The 22349-nt window shown below is 37.5% G+C and overlaps 1 protein-coding gene across 2 annotated transcripts in view; it reads right to left on the reverse strand.

Moving 5' to 3' along the window:
* AMN1 (antagonist of mitotic exit network 1 homolog) overlaps window positions 1-22349 on the reverse strand; it is a 69396-nt gene that overhangs the window by 1907 nt on the left and 45140 nt on the right. Inside the window, exons 5-6 of one of the 2 annotated variants that reach the window (XM_044227818.1) lie at window positions 21053-21109; window positions 14334-14445 (exon numbers count right to left, since the gene is read on the reverse strand). In XM_044227818.1, coding sequence (XP_044083753.1) covers window positions 14334-14445; window positions 21053-21109 — 169 coding nt within the window. The remainder of the gene's footprint in view (window positions 1-14333; window positions 14446-21052; window positions 21110-22349) is intronic. The other variant, XM_044227819.1, reaches the window with a different exon arrangement.

The following is a 22349-nucleotide window of genomic DNA, read 5'->3' on the forward strand; positions in this document are numbered from 1 at the left end:
CAACTGGGTGCAAAGGAGTGAGCCGGATTAAAGAAAGCCAATAGATGTGATAAGACAATTTGGGAAGCAGCAACATACCAAAAATGGTTAGGGGAGGGAGCAATTACTAGAATAGGACAACTTGACCTAGAGGTAAACATTTTCCATGTCACACAATACTATTATAAAGCATGATTTTTAATAGATAGGTAAAACATGAATTCATTATAATTTAACCAATCCATATTATTGGACTTTTAGATGGTTCTCAATTATTCTGAATTCTCAATGTATAGTATTGATTTTAATATGGTTTACATTTCTTTTGCAAAGTCAATTTTATAATGTCTTTTAAAAAATACGAGTTAAAGGGGGGCCTGGGTGTCTCAGTGGGTTAAAGCCTCTGCCTTCAGCTCAGGTTATGATCCCAGGGTCCTGAGATCAAGCCCCACATCGGGCTCTCTGCTCAGCGCGGAGCCTACTCCCCGCGCCACCCCCCCCCCCCGGCCTTCTCTGCCTGCCTCTCTGCCTACTTGTGAACTCTGTCAAATAAACAAATAAAAGTTTTAAAAAGTTTTTAAAAATATGAGTTAAAGCAAAAATACTGATGAAATTTTATTACTTTAAAAATTATTCATAAGTTTACTAAACTTGTTTAATAGAAACAACCTGTGTTGTGTATACAACAGCACTCCAAACTAGTCTTGGAAATTTTCTAGTTTAGTGGTTGTTAGAGTTATAGATTTCACAAAACAATAGAAAAAAAAAAAGTGGGTCCAACATACGGTTTCTAAATTTTATTTTTTAAGTTTTTAAATATTTAAATATTTATTCATTTGAGAGAGGGAGAGTGAACACAAGCAGGGGAGGAGCAGAGGGAGAAGCAGACTCCCCACTGAGCAGGGAGCCTGATGGGCAGGACCCTAGAATCATGACCTGAGCTGAGGGCAGATGCTTAAATGACTGGGCCACCCAGGCACTCTCTAAATTTTATTTTAAACAAACCAAAAAGAAGCCCAAATACCAGGACCCTAGAATCATGACCTGAGCTGAGGGCAGATGCTTAAATGACTGAGCCACCCAGGCACTCTCTAAATTTTATTTTAAACAAACCAAAAAGAAGCCCAAAAACCAAGACTTGGTGCAAAAAAGAGAACCAGAGTATATGAAAATGAAAAGGAATTAAACTTAAAAAAGCAAAAGTTTACATCAGCAGCTAATTTTTAAAAAATAGCAGCTCATAAGAGAAAAAGTGCAGTTTTATTGCCATAAAAATATTTATTATAAAGGAAATCCATTATATAGGAAATCTAGATTAAAGACAGGTAAAAGCATGGACAAAGTTATATCATGAAAGTAAAAGCATGGACAAAGTTATATCATGAAAACAGTAACTATAACAAAGCTGGAGTGGCTTTACTAATAGGGAGAGTACTTCCCAACTCATTCTGTGAGACCAGTATTACCCTGATGCTAAAGCCAAGTTAAGACATCACACATATACAAAACTAGACCAACATCTCTAATGAATATATACTCAAAAATCCTCAACAATACACTAGCAAATCAAATCTAGCAATATATTAAAAAAAACTTGTGTGCCATGATCAACTGGGATTTATCCCAGGAATGAAAGTTTGGTTTAACATCTGAAAAATCAGTCAATGTAATACACTTTATTAGTTTCCTATTGCTACTGTAATAAATTACAACAATCTGTGACTTAAAGCAACACAAATTCATTATTGTATAGTTTGGAGGTCAGAATTCCAAATTAGACCTCATTGGGCGAATCAGGATCAGCACTTCTTTTTGGAGGCTCAAGGGAGAGAATTCCCCTCCTTGACTTTTCCAGCTTCTAGGGGCCACCACATTCCTTGCAGGCCTCCATATTCAAAATGAGTAACAGTGGACAGAGTCCTTCTCATGCTGCCAACTCGATGATTCTCCTTCCCCCTGCCTCCTTCCCTTATAAAGACCCTTATGATTACCCTGGGCCCACCTGGATAATCAGGATAATCTCCCTATTTTAAAGTCTACTGATCAGCAACTTTAGTTCCATTTGCAGCCTTGTGGAATGTGGGCATTCCACATTTAATTAATGGGCATTAAAATGTGGACATCTTTGGTTAGGGGTGCTATTCTGCCTATGACATATATCAGTAGAATAAAGGACAAAAAAATACATGATCATCTCAATTGACACAGAAAAAGCATTTGACAATACTCGTGTAAAAACATTCAACAAACTAGGGATAGAAGGGAACTTCTTCAGCCTTATATGAAAGAACTAAATTTCATATTTAATGATGAAAGACTAATGTTTTCCTCCTAAGATGAGAAACAGGCAAGGATGTCTACTCTTTCTTCTTCTCCTCCTCCTCCTTCTCCTCCTCTTTCTTCTTCTTCAAGATTATTTATTTATTAGAGAACATGCATACACACACACACAAGCAGGGTGGGTAGGGGCAGAGGGAGATGAAGCAGATTTCCCATTGAGCAGGGAGCCAGACCCCAGGACCCTGGGATCATGACCTGAGCTGAAGGCAGCTACTTAACTAGCTGAGCCACCCAGGTGTCCCTATTCTTCCCCGCCTTCTATTCAGCATTGCATTGAAGGTTTCAGCTAAGGAAATTTAGGAAGGAAAAGAAATAAAAGGTATTCATGTCAGAAGGAAAGAAGTAAACCTATTTTTATTTGTGCATTATGTAATTCATATTGAATGTCCTGTATAATTACAGAACGTCTTAAGGGATCCACTAAAAAATTAAAACTAATAAATGAGTTCAGCAAGGTTGCACAGTACAGGATCAATATACAAAAATCAAATATATTTGTATACACTAGCAATGAACAATCCAAAAGTTAAATTAAGAAAAGAATTTCATTTATATTACCATCAAAAATAATAAAATACTTAGCGATAAATTTAACAAAAGTGAAAAACTTAGTCTGAAAACTACAAAACAATGTTGAAATAAATCCAAGATCTAAATAACTGTCTGTGTTCATAAATCAGAATATAGTACTAACATGACAATACTCTAAATTGATTTCAGATTCAATGCAATCTCTCCCAGAGTCCCAGTTGTCTCTCTCTCTCTTTTTTTAAGAAATTGACAAGATGATCCTAATATGTATATGGGAATTCAAGAGACCCAGAGCAACAAATACAATTTTAAAAAGAAAGATTAAATTGGGAACTTATACTTCCCAATTTCATTTTGGCTGGTGGTTGGTATTTTTAAATTATTTTGGCATTTTTACTGATTATGAACATGCTATCAAACATATATAAATATCTGTTTTCTGACCGCATTTGTGTCATCCTTCTATAGAAATTTATTATTATACATAAATAGGATGACATTTTTCCCTCCAGTAAACCATACAGTATATTTTTAGGTAATTTTGAAATTTTGATGCTAGATGGCAGTATTACATTACTCAAAGTCTGCTCAGGCACCTTTTTCTGGAGAAAACAGAGTATTTAGGATTATGACTTTGAATAGTAGGAATAATCAATGCCTGTGAGTTTATTATGCTATAAAGAGAAACTGTGGGTTCTCCAAGTATTTAGTGATCCCTTGCCAGAACACTGTAGAAACTGTAGGGAAGGAAAAATAATTTTCCTTCTATCCTTCTGAGTTCTTGGCTGAGACCGCCCTATAATAAAAGATAGATTAACCAGAGAAAAACAGTTTATCAATATGTATACTTCATGCATGCATGAGAGATACCCCGGGGAAAATGAGTAAACTCCCTGAGATGGCCGTAGCCACCACCTTAAATACCAACTTCAGCTAAATACAAAAGAAAGATGTTGGGGGGAGGGATTGGGAAGGGATCAAATTGTAGGAGGTTATTAGAAAAAGCACAGTAAAAAGTAAAGGTATGGTTTTTTGTTTTTTTTTTTTTTAAAGATTTTATTTATTTATTTGACAGAGAGAGATCACAAGTAGGCAGAGAGGCAGGCAGAGAGAGAGAGAGGAGGAAGCAGGCTTCCCACTGAGCAGAGAGCCGGATGCGGGACTCGATCCCAGGACCCCGAGATCATGACCTGAGCCGAAGGCAGTGGCCCAACCCACTGTGCCACCCAGGCGCCCCAAGGTATGGTTTTTTATACAGATTTGTGTCGGTGTCTCTGTTGTTAAGATTCTCTTGTGATTTAAAGTTGCCCTTTTTTTCCTAGCATAGAGAGAGAGAGATAGTTAAAGATGGAGATTTTTCTTTAAAAATGCAAACTTCTCTTATAAAAGGGTAACTTTGTAAGGACCTATTTTATATTTTTATTTTCACCAGAGGCTTCCATTGAGGTTAAACAATAACTTTGTTGTTTAACCCTTAAACTGTCCCTGCTCCCCTTAAAAACAAGTCCTGGAAACCAGCTTCAGGCATGGAGGTCAAGAAAAACAAGGCTGTACCCACCAGAGTCTAGCCCTGACAAAAGTACAGCCATCTTGGCAAAGCAAAAGCCGGCACCTTGCACTGTAAGAGTGGGTTAGCATAACAATGACCATCCTGAAGGCCGGGAAGCCATTTCACTGAGCGTCCCTAACCAGCCCATGCGGTGCACGTAATTTGAGATAAGAGAAAGTAGCTAAAACCTAAGAAACAACTTAATCATATGCCACCAGGGCAGTTAGGCGATGGCACCACAGGGACCGGATGTTAAAGAAAAACAAATAGTTAACTTGCAGAGATCACAATCCTGCAAGACAGGAGTCTCCCTTGGTTTGCAAATGTCCTGGTGATTTACAGCAAAAAAGGCTATCTCTTCAATAGCCCAATTTCCAGAGACAAATGGCTCAGTACCTCGAGGCCTAAGGTCGCCCTCCCCACCAAGAAACTGAAGGAGAGTGAGGCAGAAGGAAATGTAAATAAAGTTAAATTTTTTCTAGATCTAAATCTCACTTAACCGCCAGGGTGACACCAGGGTGGCAAAAGGTTAAACAGAGTTAAACTGTCAAAGTGGGGCGCAAGAGATGTATGTAGCTATGAAAAAGTACCTTGAAAATGCTATATAAACCCTTGACTTTGAGTGCTCGGGGTCCTTGTTGAAACCCGCTGCGCCACGCAGATAATTGGACCCCAGCTAGCTGGAAATAAACCTCGCTGTGTGACTTGCATTATCGAGAGTGTTCTCTGTCTAATTGAGGGGTGGTCGACTCCGTACCCTAACAACTTCTGCTCCTTATTCAGAGCTTTCCTAGAGTCTGCTGTTTCTCAAAAATAATCAGCTCAAAAAAATCCTTATCCTGAAGAAGCATATTGGGGTGGCATATTCTACCACCCTTCTGAACACAGACTCTCAAGATTGAAAAAGACTCAAAAAGTCATCAGTACAAATCACACTTCTGTTGCTCAGTGTCACTTTTCTATTTCCCTCTTTTTTTTTTTTTTAAGATTTTATTCCTTTATTTTGACAGAAAGAGATCACAAGTAGGCAGAGAGGCAGGCAGGGGTGTGGGAAGCAGGCTCCCTGCTGAGCAGAGTGCCCATTGAGATGCAGGGCTCCATCCCAGGACCCTGAGATCATGACCCAACCCTAAGGCAAAGGCTTAACCCACTGAGCCACCCAGATGCCCCCCTCCCTTTTCTAGTAATAGTTAAGCCACTTGACACCAAGGCACAGGAAATTGCCTCCCTGGGGAAAGAATTAGAGATTGTGGATTGGGTGACTTAAGTTTTTATTTCGAGTTCTAGTACCAAGTATTTCCACTTAAGGTCATTCTCTCTTCCCTTATCCTTAAAACAAGGGTGTTGTGTAGATGAAGTCTAAGGAAGATTTTACCGTCTTTCAATATCTATGATTAATATAGAGACCACTTTAAGGGCTTTTAGAGCACCAAGAAAAAGAAGAAATTGTGGGAAATAAAAATTAACTTTTTCAAATGATCAAGGAAAATGTAATTTAGATGTTTTTGTAGAATACACAGTGAAAAATCTAAGTCTGGCAGATTCTTACAAACAATGGTCAAAGTTCCAATGCTTCATTACAGTGTCTAGAATAAAGAAGTTATGTGGCACAGAGTCATAATGAATGAATAAATCATGATGAGGAAACAAATGATATAGGAGTTAGAAAAAGTAAAATACAAAATAATAAGAACAGTTGTCCTTTAAGCAAGGAATAGACTTTAATTAAAGGAAACTCTGAAGCAAACTACTTGGGTCTTAAAATACATTTGTTTTGGGCTCTAAGTGGAAAATCTTGACATATTTATGATCTAGGGGTCTAGTAAAGAACCTCCTTGTATAGTAATCAGGCTGAAACAAATCCTTACATATAACTAAAATTTGGATCCATTCACTCAAAAGGGGCAGATTTCCTGTTGGTTTTTCCTGCCTTTCAGTGTAAAATGTAAATTAAATCTAGTGCTGTCTAACTGCTTTATTGTCCTTCTAAAATCTAAACCTCTGTGCCCATAAATACTGTGAAACATGTATAAATAATTATAAGAAACTGAAATGCATGTCTGTTGTAGGAGATTAGTAAAGGTGTATGAACTGAACTTAGTGATAATCATTGCAGGCATAACTGAATTTAAAAGAATTTAACACATTGTAAAATTATTTTCCTGCTTCTATAACATCTAGAAAAATTATATTATATCAAAGAACAAAATTCAGCCAAGTAAATTATAGGCTTTATTAATTGATTCATGAATCGGGCAGCACTCCATCTAGCAAGCAGAGGGAAGCTCTAAGGAGTTGTACAGAATGGAAGATTTTTATAGGAAGGAGAGTAGGACAAGAAGTTATTAGGAAAAAAAAAAGTAGGGATTGGTTCAGTTAAGGTCACCTTCTCATAGAGGGAAAGGCAAAGGGTTCTATCAGGTGGATTACCTTACCTTTCTTTGGGGGGGAAGAGGAGGGCTCATGCAACAGATCACCTCATTGGTGTTTACCAGGAAATTTTACATTGATTGTCTTAAAATTTCACTCCTTGGAGAAACTGAAACTTCAGTTAAGTCTAAGTTTGCTGCACTGGGGCAGGTGACTCTACCTTGGACCTGCAGTTTTCTTTCTAAGAAATTAGACTTTACAATATCTTAAATAACAGTTTAGTTTTTATTTTATTTTCTGCAGAAATAAAATCAAGTGTTTCAAATAGTTTTAAGACATGATTTATAATGTGGAGTTCTGTTTATAGTCCAACTTTAAGATCATGAAATAAAAAAAAATACTTAGGATTATAATAGAGAAGATAAACCTATTAATTTAGGGACCTTGAGGGGAAACTATGGTAAGATTGTCAATTTGGGGGTCAGATTGCTTTAAGGATGATTAAAATTGAACATACTTATGTACCAAAATTTTTATACTATTATAATTGAACATACTTCATGTACACATATTTTTGTATTATATTATAACTGAACATACTTATGTACATATATTTTTATGGAAAGTAAATCATATTGTCTTATATAGTCATATATAAGCAACCACATAAATATATAAGCAGAAGGAAAAATGTTACATAAGTTATCAAAAGAAGAAAAACCTTTCATTTACTGGCCAACCTGCTAAATGAAAGCATTTATTTCTTTGAAGAAGAAATAAATAAAAATTAAATATAAGGTGAATATATAACCCCAATTTATTTTCATTTAATGATGGTAGCAAAAGCATACAATGGTAGTTGTATACTTCTTCCAGGAAAGGAGGAAGAGTAGAAATGATCTGGGTAGTTGAAAAACTTCAGCTTCTTCTCTTTATGAACCTTTATTAATAAAGCAATCATGTATGAACTCTTTTGGATTGTTATCAGATCTCCTAATTTTATGACTCACAATTATACACGAGGGCAAGCTGAGGTCCATAAAATGTTCTGTGCTAAAAAATTTGGGGGAAATGCTTAGAAAAGTTTCTTAGCTATAGTATTTCTCAGACCCTTTGATAAATTAACATTCTTTATAGCAGTATGCTGCATTTCTCTAACTTTTTGGATACACAAACGTTTTTAGTTCTGGGGTGTCTGGGTGGCTCAGTCGGTTAAGCCTCAGGCTCTTGGTTTCACCTCAGGTCTTGATCTCAGGGTCAGTAGATTGAGCCCTGTATTGAGCTCCAAGCTCAGTGTGGAATCAGCTTGAGATTCTCTCCATCTCCCTCTCCCTTGACCCACCCCCAGCTCTTGCATACTCTCTCTCTAAAATAAACAAATAAATAAAATCTTTCTTTTTTTAAAAAAAGCCACTTTTAGTTCTATGCTATTGTTGGAGAAGAAAAATTTCCCTCTATCCTTTAAGATTCTTCTGGCTACTCATTGAATTAAACAGGAGATAGACTAACAGGAAAAAATCAAATTTAATATTTATGTATGGAAGTCTTATAGATATGGGACATAAGAAGTGACTGAGACAGACAGCTTTTATCTTTTTAGACAGAGAAATAAAATTTTGATGACCTGACAGGACAAAGAAAACTTATGTTTGAGAGCTTTATTAATAAGGAATTCTAAACAGAATTGAGGCTGTGGTAGTAAATTAGTAAAAGTAGTAACGGTTGTTTATATAAACTTCTTAGGCCCTGAATTCCCCTTCTCTGATGATAAGGATGTCTTTCTAGCTCCTGGTGCAGGGAGGGTACCAGTCACATGGGAGATTTGTTTCCTACTTTTGGGAGACTAAAGAAGGTCAGAGTGTACTTGCACTGGATGTTTCTTAATTAACATTAATTCAAAATAATAAAAATACTCCATGGCATATTTTGGGCGTGGCCTGCCCTAAACTCCAACACAATACCTCTGATATTTTCTAGAACATCATATGATGTCTCTATAGTTAAGGGATTTCAGGCAGAGGAAGGAAAAAGATACGACCACAAGGTGGCAGTAGGACACAAGAAGCTTTATTTGGGCAGCACTTTGACAGATTTGCTTTCAAAAGTCCCTCACAACATGATACCTTCCAAAGACAACAATGTGTGTTTGGGCTGGGGGTGGGGGGGTGGGGGGTGAGGGGTGGGGAGTGGGGTTGGGGGGGGACACTACTGAGAAGGAAAGGAGGGTAAAGGAATTCCCAGAGGATTGGAGAGGAAGTTTGTGTGCCATGATGTTGCTGCTTAGCATCAAGATAGAGTCTCTAGGTCAGAGAGCTCCAAAGGGCAAGAGTGGCTTGAGTGCAGTTTTTCAGGGTATGCAAAACAGGCAGCTGTAGATAGCTAAAACTCTGCTTCATTAGGCTGTATTGAAAATCACTGACTGGGGCACATGGGTTGCTCAGTGGGTTAAAGCCTCTGCCTTCGGCTCTGGTCATGATCCCAGCGTCCTAGGATCGAGTCTCACATTGGGCTCTCTGCTCAGCAGGGAGCCTGCTTCCCCTCCCTCTCTCTGCCTGCCTCTCTGCCTACTTGTGAGCAGTCTCTCTGTCAAACAAATAAATAAAATCTTAAAAAAGAAAGAAAATCATTGACTGAATTAAGATTTAGATGTTGGTGGACTTTTTGAACTAATAGTCCCAATAAACTACATAGGGGTGCCTGGTGGCTCAGTCAGTTAGGTGTCTGCCTTCAGTTCAGGTCATGATCCTGGGGTCCTGGGTTCGAGCCCCTTGCATCTCCCTCTATTGCCTCCCCTGCTTATGCTCTCTCCCTCTCTCTCAAATAAAATCTTAAAAAAGGAAGGAAGAAAGAAAGAAAGAAAAAAGAAAGAAAGAAACTACATAGAAGCCATCTTTGATTTATTTACATAGCAGTAACGGTTGTTAATTGCTGGCCTAGATAATCTTCTAGATCAAAACTACTGTTATTCTGTTCCAAGTATTTTGAACTCCTGTCATCTTAAGGTGTACTTTCACTTCTAGTAAAGCCACATGAAAATATAAGAATTGATCCAAAAGGGATAATGTGTTCCTGCTCTAACTGCTAAAGTTAACTGGTAATTGTTCTTTCCTATAAAGCAATGGTTCTCAAAGTGTGGTCTATAGATTCTACAGTCTGAAACCCTTTTAGGGTTGTGAGCTAGGAAAGTCACTTTATTCAAGGAACATCATTTTTACTTGAAAGGACAGCTGATAACCAAAGGTTGTTCAGACTTGGTTACTTATCAGACTATTTCTCTTTTTTTTTTTTTTAATAAATTAATCAACATAGAGTGTATTATTAGTTTCAGAGGTAGAATTTAGTGATTCATCAGTTTCATGTAACAACCACTGCACATTACATCAAGTGCTCTCCTTAATGTCTATCACCCAGTTACCCTGTCTCCCCACGCACTTCCTAGCCAGCACAGATTATTCCTGAAAAAGAACAATATGAGCCTGTTACTTCAAATAATTCTTTTAAAGATTTTATTTATTTATTTGACAGAGAGATAGAGAGCACAAGTAGGCAGAGTGGCAGGCAGAGGAAGAGGGAGAAGCAGCCTCTCCACTGAGCAGGGCACCCAATGTGGGGCTCAATCCCAGGACCGTTGGATCATAACTCGAGCAGAAGGCAGCCGCTTAACTGAGACACCCAAGGCACCCCAGCCTATCACTTCAAAGAAAACAAATGTCAGAGTTTGTTGCCAGTGATAAAATTTTAGCTTTCAAATGGATTTTGGAAAATTTATAGCTGCCATTATGAACTTGACAACTATCCAATGGTCGTATTAACAAATGTGATTTTTTTTTTTTTTTGCTGTAATAAAATGTGTCAACATTGGAAGATCCATATTACTAAGAGAACCAATATTTTCCGAACTACCAATGCATGACATTGCAAAATCACGTATGGGTAAAAGACCTGATCAAAATACAAGACAAAGCAGTGGACTGTAATGTGAGTGTATAAAAATTTTATTGATATATTTTCACCTTCCATACTGCAACTAACCTTTGAGAAATGACCACTTACTGAGTTTGGGGGGTAATATCAAAGAAGAGTGTCCACTGGGTAACCAGAAAGATAATGAAGGTAAAATTAGCAAAGGTTGATTTTATAATAGGTTGCCACCCAAGTTGTCCTGAGACAAATATAACAGAACATTAAAATAGGACTATTTCAGCTAAGGTTCCAGGACTAGAGGTACCAGCTACTCTCTTATTCCAGTGAGATTCAAGACCACCTGTATATGACTTGCAAATGCTTGGCTGAAATATGATTTTGGAATCCATGGCACTTCATCCATTCAAAGATACAAAAGTGTTACAGTGAGAAGGGACAGAGAGTTGGAAGTTGAAGAAAGGATTTCTTTGAAGAGAGTTCTGGAAAAAGGATTGGAGGTGCTTGCTTTTCCATTCAAGCCTAGTGAAAGGAAACTCTAAGGAGATTGGTTGGAGAGTCTGATATGTCCCTTGGAGCTTGGGGGACACAAGATGCTAATATCAGACCCACATCTGAGAAAACTAAAGGGCAAAGGCTATGGCAAGAGTCTCTGAAGCTAAAGAGAAGACTGAGGTTGGGACGTATCTACACTGTCATTGCCTAAAGTATGTTTCTTGTGGTCATGTGAGGGCTGCCAAGGGGTTGCCTTACATTTTTCTCAAGAAAGCAACCCAGCTAAGTTAGGAAACCTGAGCAGAAAGAGACTGAAGGTATATTGTTGCATGCCTAGGGACAGAAGAAGAAAATAATAGCTATTAACTAGAAGAGACACACTGGCTTGAATCAAGAGAACTGCGGATAGGAGGTATATACAATGATGAGGGGCTGGTAGGAAGTAGACCCTGAAGAACCCCAAAAGTGCCCCACTGCTGAGAGAGGACAGATCAGCTCACCCATAAGGCCTGGAGTGCTGACACCTGATCACAGTAGGATTGGCCAAGACTTTCCCTTCCAGTACCTCTGTTCCTACTTACCCCAGTCCCAACCTGTACTAACATTTCTGGGATCAGAAACCATATGGGAAAGCTGGGGAAGGAAGAAGAGAAGTGAGGAATGGTAAAATACAGAAACCAACAACATCCCCTTACCCACTGCAGCCAAATCTGAGCTGACTGGAGGGAGCAAAAGCTCTGACTTGAGCTAGTTTGGAGTACTGCATGGACCTAAGACATTTTAATTACTGAAATGAGAGGTTTCAGTGACATGGAATGGTAAGACATTTTAATTACCTGAGAAAGATAAGTCAGTGGCACCTGAGATTTTATCTGGCAGTAGGGAAAAATTAGCCTCTTTAGAGCAGATTTGTAATAAAGTAGTGTGAAGAAAATAGAATCACTTTACAAGTACCCCTTGCTTGTTCAATATATTGATCAAATGCACACATAGCTCAGTGGATAGATTTACACATCTTGATTGGTATTTTGGAAAGATTATCAAAGATTGTTCTTATTACATTCTATATACTGTGGTCTCATCTAACTTAAAATAAGAGCCTACTGGTTAGAATACAATTTTCTGCCTTGTTTGATGACCAGGGAACCTCTGTTGGCCTTCTCACAAATCCCAGGATAATGTATGCAAGTACCAATCCCCTGCACTCAGTCCCATGACTCTTTCTTGTTCTAAGTGATTTTCTTTAAATTGTTATTACTAATTTAAATAGATAAAACCATCCAATGATAGAAAATTCAAAAGATACAAAGGGTGTATAGCACAGGGTTTTTCCTACTCTTGTCCCTGAAACAACTTTCCTTGGAGGTAAGCACTGTTAACAGTTTCTAATGTCCTTTATGACTTTAGTTTTTTGAGAAATGTCTTGGCTCAAAAGATTTAGTCTTCGTAATAGATGTCACTGATACCAAATACATTGTATACTTGGTTTACATTGACAGTCCAAACATAAGAAAGAACAGAGGTTGTTAAAAGGACTTCTAGGATCATAACTCAGCCTAGAGGAGTAACTGTTTAGACTGTAATCAGAGAAATGAGCTGGAAGGACTGGGCATCAGTGCTGACTTACAAGTGAGGTACAGGTTATACTGTGGTATGTGGCCACTGCAGGCATAATGCAAAAATTTGGTTTCAGGACACAGTTGTATATAGTATCATGGCTCTTTTTTCCCCACAATAATACAGTATTTTATTCATTATTTTATATAAATTATGACACAAAAATGATATTTTTACAATTTTGAAATTCATGTTCTTATATATTACGATTATCTATTGGCTTTTATAAGTAATAAAATATTTTTAAAGGTAAAATCTTTTCTTTTACTATCTTTAGTGGTCCTTCTTTTTGTTCTTTCTTCCTTCCTTCCTTTCTCCCTCCTTTCCTCCCTCCCTCCCTCTCCTCTTTTTATTTCTCCTTCCTTCCTTTCTTTTTTAAGTAGGTTCCACACCCAGCATGGAGTCCAACACAGGGCTTGAACTCACAACCTTGAGATCAAGACTTAAGCTGAGATCAAGAGTTGGATACTTAACGAACTGAGCCACCCAGATGTCCTTTTCTCTTAAAAAAAAATTTTTTTTTTTCTGGGACGCCTGGATGGTTCAGTTGGTTAAGTGGCTGTCTTCTGCTTGGGTCATGATCCCGGTGTCCTGGGATCGAGTCCCACATCCGGCTCCATGCTCGGCGGGGAGCCTGCTTCTCCTTCTGCCTCTGCCTGCGACTCTGTCTTCCTGTGCTCGCACTCTTTCTCTCTCTCTCTGACAAATAAAAATAAATAAAAATAATTTTTTTTCTGAGTATAGTTGATATGCAATATAATATTAGTTTCAGGTGTACAATATAGTGATTCAACATCTATGTTATGCTATCCTCACCACAGATGTAGCTACTATCTGTCACCATACAACAATATCACTGGTTATATTCCCTATGCAGTACCTTTTATTTCTAGTATCATGGCTCTTACACAGAACAAATGGGCTGTGACTACTTTGTTCTCCTTCAGTGAAGTATCATATTAGCTTAAGAATCCAAATTGTTCTCAATATGTTATGCTACGCTCACCACAAATGCAGCTACCACCTGTTACCATACAACATCATTGGCTATATGCCCTATGCTGTACTTTTTATTTCCAGTATCATGTCTCTTATGCAGGTCGAATGGGCTGTGACTACTTTGTTCTCCTTCAGTGAAGTATGTATCACTTAGCCGAAGAGTCCAAATTGGTCTGAATCTCAATGGCTATAGTTTGATGAGATTAGAGCCAACAGGTCATTTAGCATATTTGATAGATGTAATAGAATAAGTCTGATTTTTTTTTGTCTATGTAAAACATCATGTTTAATATCAAGACCACTACCATCATCATCATGACTAGCATTTATTGAGTTGTCACTATGGGCTAGCCACCATATATAAGGTGCTGTCAGATAATTATCATGACTAAGCTTATGAGGTAGGTACTGCTAATATATCCATCTTCCAGATAAAACTGAACAATGGAATGGGTTGAATAGTTTACTTAAGATCACACAGTTACTAAGCGATGAAGCCAGGATTTGAACCCACCCAGTCTATCATACTAACCTGTTATTAGGGGGCATCCGTGGAAGAGTAATATACGTATCTGAGGACAGCAAGTGAGGACAGCTTCTACAGCCTCATCAGTCAGATTCACACAGTGTCCCATATGAATCTCCTATTTAAAAATAAAGAAAGGATAGTCAAAAGAAAAAACAGATTTGTGATGACAGCATGAAAAAGCATGGGCAATACTTGATACAAAAAGAACTGGGGGTGCCTGGCTGGCTCAGTTGGAGGAGCATGAGACTCTTGATCTTGAGGTCATGGGTTTGAGCCCCATGTTGGGTGTAGAGATTACTCAAATAAATAAAACTTAAAAAACAACAAACTGGGGTGCCTGGGTGGGTCAGTCAGTTAAGCATCTGCCTTCAGCTCAGGGTCCTGAAATCAAGCCCCACATTGTCAGGCTCTCTGCTCAGTGGGGAGGTCTGCTTCTTCCCCTTCATCTTCCTCTGTGCTCATGATCTCTTTCTCTCTCTCTCTCAAATATATAAATAAAAACATCTTTAAAAAACAAAAACGAACAAAAAGAACCAAATTGTCTATTTGCAAGAAACATTCTATAGAAAGGACTAATGAAAAGTATGCAATAATTTGTAAAGTAGAGATGACTTAAAATTTAAGCCCCCAACCATTTTATAAAGCAATATGGCAAAATCTATTAAAATTAAAAATAAGTATATCCCAGAACCCAGCAGTTCTAATTGAAAATGTATACTATACACAGAGTAACTCTTGTATATGTACCCAAGGAAACAATTTATAAATGTGCTCATTTTAATATTATTTATAATAGTAAAAAAGTGGACAATGGGTAAACAAATGGTAGTTTATTAATGGAACAGATGAAACAGTTAAAATGAAAAATATCTACTTGTATTAATAGACATAAATCTCAAATAGTACAGTCATATCTTTTAAAGCTAAATGTGTACTTACTATAGATCCAGCAATCCCATTCCTAGGTGGTTTTTTGTTTTTTTTTTTTTAAGATTCTATTTATTTACTTGACAGAGAGAAATACAGCAAGAGAGGAAACACAAGTAAGGGGAGTGGAAGAGGGAGAAGCAGACTTCCTGCTCAGCAGGGAGCCTGATGGGGGACTCGATCCCAGGACCCTAGGATCATGACCTGAAGGTAGACACTTAACGACTTAGCTACCCAGTAAACACCCATCCCTAGGTGTTTACCCAAGAAAAATAAAAATGTAAGTCTACACAAAGACTTGTATGCAATTTTTTAAAAAAAGATTTTATTTATTTATTTGACAGAGAAAGAGATCACAAGTCGGCAGAGCGGCAGGCAGAGAGAGAGGGGGAAGCAGGCTCCCTGCTGAGCAGAGAGCCCAATGTGGGGCTCAATCCCAGGATGTGGGATCATGACCTGAGCCGAAGGCAGAGACTTTAACCCACTGAGCCACCCAGGCACCCCTTGTATGCAAATTTTTGCAGTAGTATTCATAACAGTCCAAAATTAGAACCACCCAATTGTCCATCAAATGGGGAGTGTCTGAACAAACTGTGTCATATCCACACTATGGAATATTACTCAGCAAAATAAACAAATAAATAAAAGGAATGAAATACTAACACATGCAACAACATGAATCAATCTCAAAAACAATGTGCTAAGTGAAAGAAGTAAAAGAAAAAAGTAAAAACCAAAAAAACTGCGCATTGCATGACTCCATTTCTAGAATGGAATTCTAGAAACTTTAAAACTATAATGAGAGGGAGGCCTATGTAGCTCTGTTCATTAAACGGCTGCCTTCAGCTCAGGTTGTGATCCCAGGGTCCTGGGATTGAGTCCTGCATGCGGCTCCTGACTCAGCAGAGAGCCCGCTTCTCCCTCCCACTCTGCTTGATGCTCCCCTGCTTGTACTCTCTCTCTCTCTCTCTGTCAAATGAATAAATAAAATCTTAAAAAAAAAAAGCTATAATGACAAAGTAAATCACTAGTTGCCTGGGGGATGGAGGCAAGGGATGGGAGAAAACATCGTAGGGTGATGGAAATGTTTTATACCTAATTGTGGTGGCAGTTAAAAGCTGTGTAACAATTACCAAAATTCATCAAACTGTACACTTAAAATGGGTAAAGTTTATTGCATGCAAATTGTATCTTAATAAAGCTTAAAAAATTAAACATAATTTTGAATGAAAAGCAAACTGTAATAGAACACATATATTATAAAACTATTATGTGAAAGTTTAAGACATAAGACAACACTTCATCTTGTTTTATGAATCCCTATCTATGTGTTTATCCATATATAGGTAAAGTATGCAAACATACAAGGGAAAATACACAGGTGTCTTTAGAACATGGTTACTTTGAAGGAGGAAAGGGAGAATAAATGTGTGGGGAGCTTTACATGTAACATATAATTTTTAATGAGGAACTGAAGTAAGTACAGAAAATGTTAAAATTTAAGCAGCTGGTTTGTGTTATATTACTTTCTGTTCTTTTTCATGTTAGAGATATTATATATCCCTCATTTGATGGTCTAATTTGGCATCCTTCTGCACTGTGGGAATGTAAAATGGTACAGCCACTGTGATAATAGTTCCTTAAAAAATTAAACATAGCATTACCATATAATCCAGCTATTACACTTCTAGGTATATATCCAAAGAACTGAAAGCAGGAACTGGAACAGACTTTTGTATACCTATGCTCATAGCAGGAGTATTCATGATAGTAAAAAGGTAGAAACAAATATTGAAAGATGAACGGATAAACAAAATGTTTATGTATATACATACAGACACATAAGCATGTACATATAAACATACTTATATAAACATAAATACATATGTGCATATATATATGAATACAACATATTATACACAATGAAATATTATACAGCTATAAAAGGAATGAAATTTTTTAAAAAGATTTTATTTACTTATTTGAGAGAGAAAGAGAGAACTCAAGCCAGGGAGAGGGGTAGGAGGAGAGGCAGATTCCACATTGAGCAGGGAGCCTGACACAGTACTCTATCCCAGGACCCTGAGACCATGACCTGAGCTAAACGCAAACACTTAACCAACTGAGCCACCCAGGCACCCCAAGAATGAAATTCTGACACATGCAGCAACACAGATAAACCTTGAAAACAGTATGCTAAGTGACATTAAGTCAGAAAAAGACAAATATTGTATGGTCCATTTATATGAGTTATCTAGAATAAGCAAATTCATAGAGACAGAAATAAAAGAAGGAAAGAAAGTAGAACATAAATAGCTAAAGGCGGAGGGGAAGGGAAAATGCGGAGATATTCTTTCATGGGTAATGAGTTTCAGAGTAGGATGAGGAAAAGTTCTGGAGAGGATTATGGCTATGGCTGCACAGCAATGTGAATGTACTTAATTCCACTGACTTGTACACAAAATTGGTTAAAGTGGTAAGTTCTGTGTTATTATATGGGACCATAATAAGATACATTTTAAGAATTCTGGAAGTAAGATTTATCTAATAGTTGACATATATATTTTATGGTATTAATATTTTTCCTCCTGAGAAGTTGATATGAAGTTGGTTATACATAGTGTAATCAATCTATCTCACAAATAAAGGAAATCTGAGTATATTGAAAACTCATAAAAACTGAGGAAAAAACCATCTTGTTATAAATTGGCAAACATGTCCTATGATATAAATTGACAAAGGCTACAGACAAAGAAATACAATTTGAGAATAGATGGAAAGAATAGTGTTGAACATTTAAAATATATTAAGGAATAAAAAAAGATGCAATGCCTCAAACTGGGTCTTGGCAAAATTGTGAATTCACAGCATAACCTTCATGGGAACCAATTTTACAATATGACTTTAGGACCATTAAAGTAGCCATACCTATTTATCCACTTGTTCTGTTTTTTGGAGTTTATTACAGCAATGGAAGAAAAAAGAATAAACCCTAACATATGAATATTTCTAAGGGCTAAAAACTGAAAATAATCTGAATTACCAGCAACCACAAAAGGAAAGAATGATACATCCTATGAACATATTTTGTTCTCTCATGTACCAATGCCTAGAATATAGAAGGTACTTAATAAATCTTTGTTGAACAAATGAAATTCTATAGGCAAATAAGGTTCTAACCATGAAGATTATAGAAACTTATAAAATGACTATCATATAAAGTTAATGTGATAACATTTACTGAAGGACTACCATGTGCCTGGAACTGCAATAAAACATTGGGATAAAATGATGAACAAAATGGTCTATGTCCACTGGGAACTCAGATCAACAGAAATTCCAGAAATAATCATACCATTCAATAAATGTTATAACATGTTCATGTGTTTATCAATCTTTAGGAGAGGTCCTTAGACTTTTTTTATTATTATTAAGTAAACTCTGCCCCCAACATGGGGCTCAAACTCATAACCCCAAGATCAAGAGTTGCATGTTCTACTGACTGAGTCAGCTGGGTGTCTTGAGGTGCTTAGACTTTTAATTGAATTTATTTTCAAGCTATAAGCAATTAAGCAACATTGATAATATAATTTTCAGGAACAGAACATATGAAAAGCAAGAGATTAAAACAGAGCATGTGATAAAACAAAGGACTACACATTGCCCAGAAAAGTCAGTAAAAAAAGATGAAAAATGTTGTATTTCAATTTGAGTCAGAAATTGTGGTCACAAAAATACTAGATGCTATGAGACAAAGGTTAAAATACATTTACTCTGTTTAAGGAAAAAATTAAATCAATAAAGTTCAGAGAGATTTCCATTGAAAGTTTTGGCACTTACAGAAATAAGATTTGGAAAACTGAAAAAATAAAAATACAATGATACGACACTATAATCGCCAGCACTTATTGGTAACTGAATCTTTTTCTAAGTCTGCTTAGGTTGGTGCTCCTAATTTTAAAATGCTGAAGTAAATATGTTGGTGTGTTTCCTATCACTGCATGACAACTAATTTCCTGGTGGTTTTATTAGGGAAAGATAAACTATGTTAACTGTTTGGGAACTTTATTAAAAATGATGATTATAAGATAATGTTACTATAAGAATTAAATAACCTAATGAATATAAAGCAATAGTAAGTTTGGAGGCTGGAATATAGTTAGTGCCTAACCAATGTTAGTATTTAAAACAGTAAACATTATGGCAGAGTTTATTGCCCCTATAATAAGGATGCAAATTGGAATGTGGAACTCGGTATAAGAAAATATGGTAATGTCTTAATCAAAATACTTGTAAAATATATATGCTATATAGACATACACATGAACACACATAAATAAATGCAGGACGTAGATATCAAAGGATAAAAAATTGTCTCTGGGCAATAACTCAAGGAGAAATATTTTAGCAAAAACATAGCACTGCTATTCTTTTATGATAGTTATTGTTAACATTTATAATTCATTTATAGCCTGTTTACTTCCCAAAAGAATTTGAAGTGGCTTTTTTTTTTTAAGATTTTATTTATTTGAGAGAGAGGGAGAACAGGAGCAGGAGGGAGGGGCAGAGGGAGAGGGAGAGGCAGACTCCCCACTGAGCAGGGAGCCCACATGGGGCTGGATCCCAGTATCCTGAGATCATGACCTGAGGTTAACTGCTTAACTGAATGAGCCACCCAGGCACCCCTGATGTGGGTTATCATTAAAAAGCATATCTATATTGAATAAGACTAACACCTCACTACAACTAGGAAAGGAAGAAACCAAAATCCTGGGGTAAAAGGCTTCTTAATATATTTAGAAGCAGATTTTAGGTGCCACATCAGTCACCAAATGGAAGGCCTGAACACTAATTTAGGATCTTCTTAAATAGCTATACAATGTGGCTGTTGGGGAGGAAAACCTTTTTCCTCTTAAATTCTCTTGGGTTCTATCTTTGGGAGCCCATGAATTAAAATGACAAAAGCAAGAGAAAAGGCAAGTTTGGTCACACATGAGCTCACAAAGAAAGCTCAAAGCTCAAAGAAATGGCTACAATACAGAGTTTATAGGTCAGCTTAATAGGAAAAGGAAGGAGGAGAAAGGACACTTAGAGAAAAACAGAAGACTTTTAGGGAAAACAAAGTGGGCCTTTAGAGAATAAATGGGAGGTGTCTTTTGACAATTTTCTTTTATGTTATCTCTCATCTGATTCCTCCAATGATAGTAGAGATCTTCCTTGGGATGGGCTAGTCTTCCTTGAAGGGGGTTTGATGGTAGCTGAATCTTTTGGAATGCTCTGGTTTTAGGAAGATGGAGGGAGAGCGTTTTAGACAAAGCTTGTTTTTTATATCTGTTGATTCTTAAACATCTTTAGCTCAAAATAATTTTTATGTGAGAGGTATATACTGGATCCCTCCACGTATATTAAGAAAATAGAATGGCAAACCACTAAATAGTCCTGGTAATGAAAATTCTAAAGAATATCACTTTACAGTGACGAACTTTCATAATCATTACTATAATAAGACTATCCTTCAATGTGTTAGAAGCTAAAACTTCTGGAAAATGGGAACTTTCACTGGACATAAAATGGGTTTTTATTTAGAGCATGCTTTACCTCCTAACTTTACCAGTTTTTCCTCACTCTGGAAATAAAAAGTTACAGGCAAAAACCAAACCAAACCAAACCCAAAAAACGTCATGGAAATACCTATTGATAATAAGGCACTGGTTGGTCTCTTCATTCAAAAAGCAATTTCTGAGGATAAAATAAAAAATTGTTTTGCATCATATTTATAGATATCTTAAAATTACCTCTAATTTCTTGGCACAAGATCCGTTAACAAGTGCAATCACACCATCGTCAGATACCTAAGCAAAGAATATGAGCAACATGCTACATAAATGAGAAAGATGAAAGTAAAATTTTCTAAATATTATTAATCATTTATATATAGTCTCGTTGCCTCCCATTGTAAGGGCCTATTTAACCAGAGCAATTTCATCTGGGTTAAACAGTGATTTTGTTGTTATGCAGTAAAACTTAAACTGACCCTGTCCCTCCAGCCCCCCAGGGGAACTTACTTAAAAACAAGTCTGGGAAACTAGTAAAAATGGCCGACCAGTCCCTGATAACAGAGACCAAATACAAGGGTGGGTCAGGTCAGGTGGAGATAACAGAGCCCAAATATAAGGGTGCATCAGGTCAGGTGGAGATAAGAGCCCAAATGCAGGAATGAGTCGGGCCAGATGGAGACATCCAATCAGTGGAGCACACATACTGTCTCCCTAGCTACCAAGGGGTGTGGGCCCCACATTTTGGGTGCCTTTTGGGCACCAATTCTGACCAAGGTGATAGGCTAGTTCAAATAGCTACTACGGGGTGACTTGTAATTCAGTTGGCCACCCATGTGTGACCTAGCATGACTGTGCAGCTTTCTCTATGTGTTGCAATCTCATTGGCCACCTGTGTGTGGCCAGGATCAACCACATGGCCTTTGCTCTATAAAAGTTAGTCTGTGAGGCTGGGAGTCATTGCTCTCTCTGTAAGAGAAGGCCCTGAATGGTCGGTTTGATTCTCGATGCTTAGTGCAAAATAAATCTTTGTTTGACCTTTACTTTGTATCAGTCTCGCTCCTTTGATCAAGGACCCTAACAAATGGGGCTTGTCCGGGATCAAACAACAAGAACTGAGCCAGCATCAGAATTTCTGGGAAAAGCCTCTGGAGGTAAGATCTCAAGATTTTATTCTGTGAGATCCAGTCTGTCTGTCTGGTTGAGGACTCCAGGGTATAGCCCACTGGGGAGAAGCTGGACACAACATTGCTCCCCGGGGCTGGAGTGGATGTGGGGACACCCCATCCCTCTTCTGGTAGATCACCGGGGGTTCAAGTCCCCCTAGGCGGTCAGGGGACCAAGAAAATCCCCACCAGCAGGTGTTTGCAGGAGACCAAGAAAATCCCCACTTGCTGCTGGGCCTGAAGTTGTCTTTGTCTTGTCTTTTTGTTGTCTGTTGTGTTGCTTGTTATGTTAGTAGGGGACCAAGAAAATCCCCACCAGCGAGTGTTTGTAGGGGACTGAGAAAATCCCCACCAGTGGCAAGTTCTGGGTA

The sequence above is a fragment of the Neovison vison genome, chromosome 12 (assembly GCF_020171115.1).
Source record: "Neovison vison isolate M4711 chromosome 12, ASM_NN_V1, whole genome shotgun sequence".
Lineage (NCBI taxonomy): Eukaryota > Metazoa > Chordata > Mammalia > Carnivora > Mustelidae > Neogale > Neogale vison.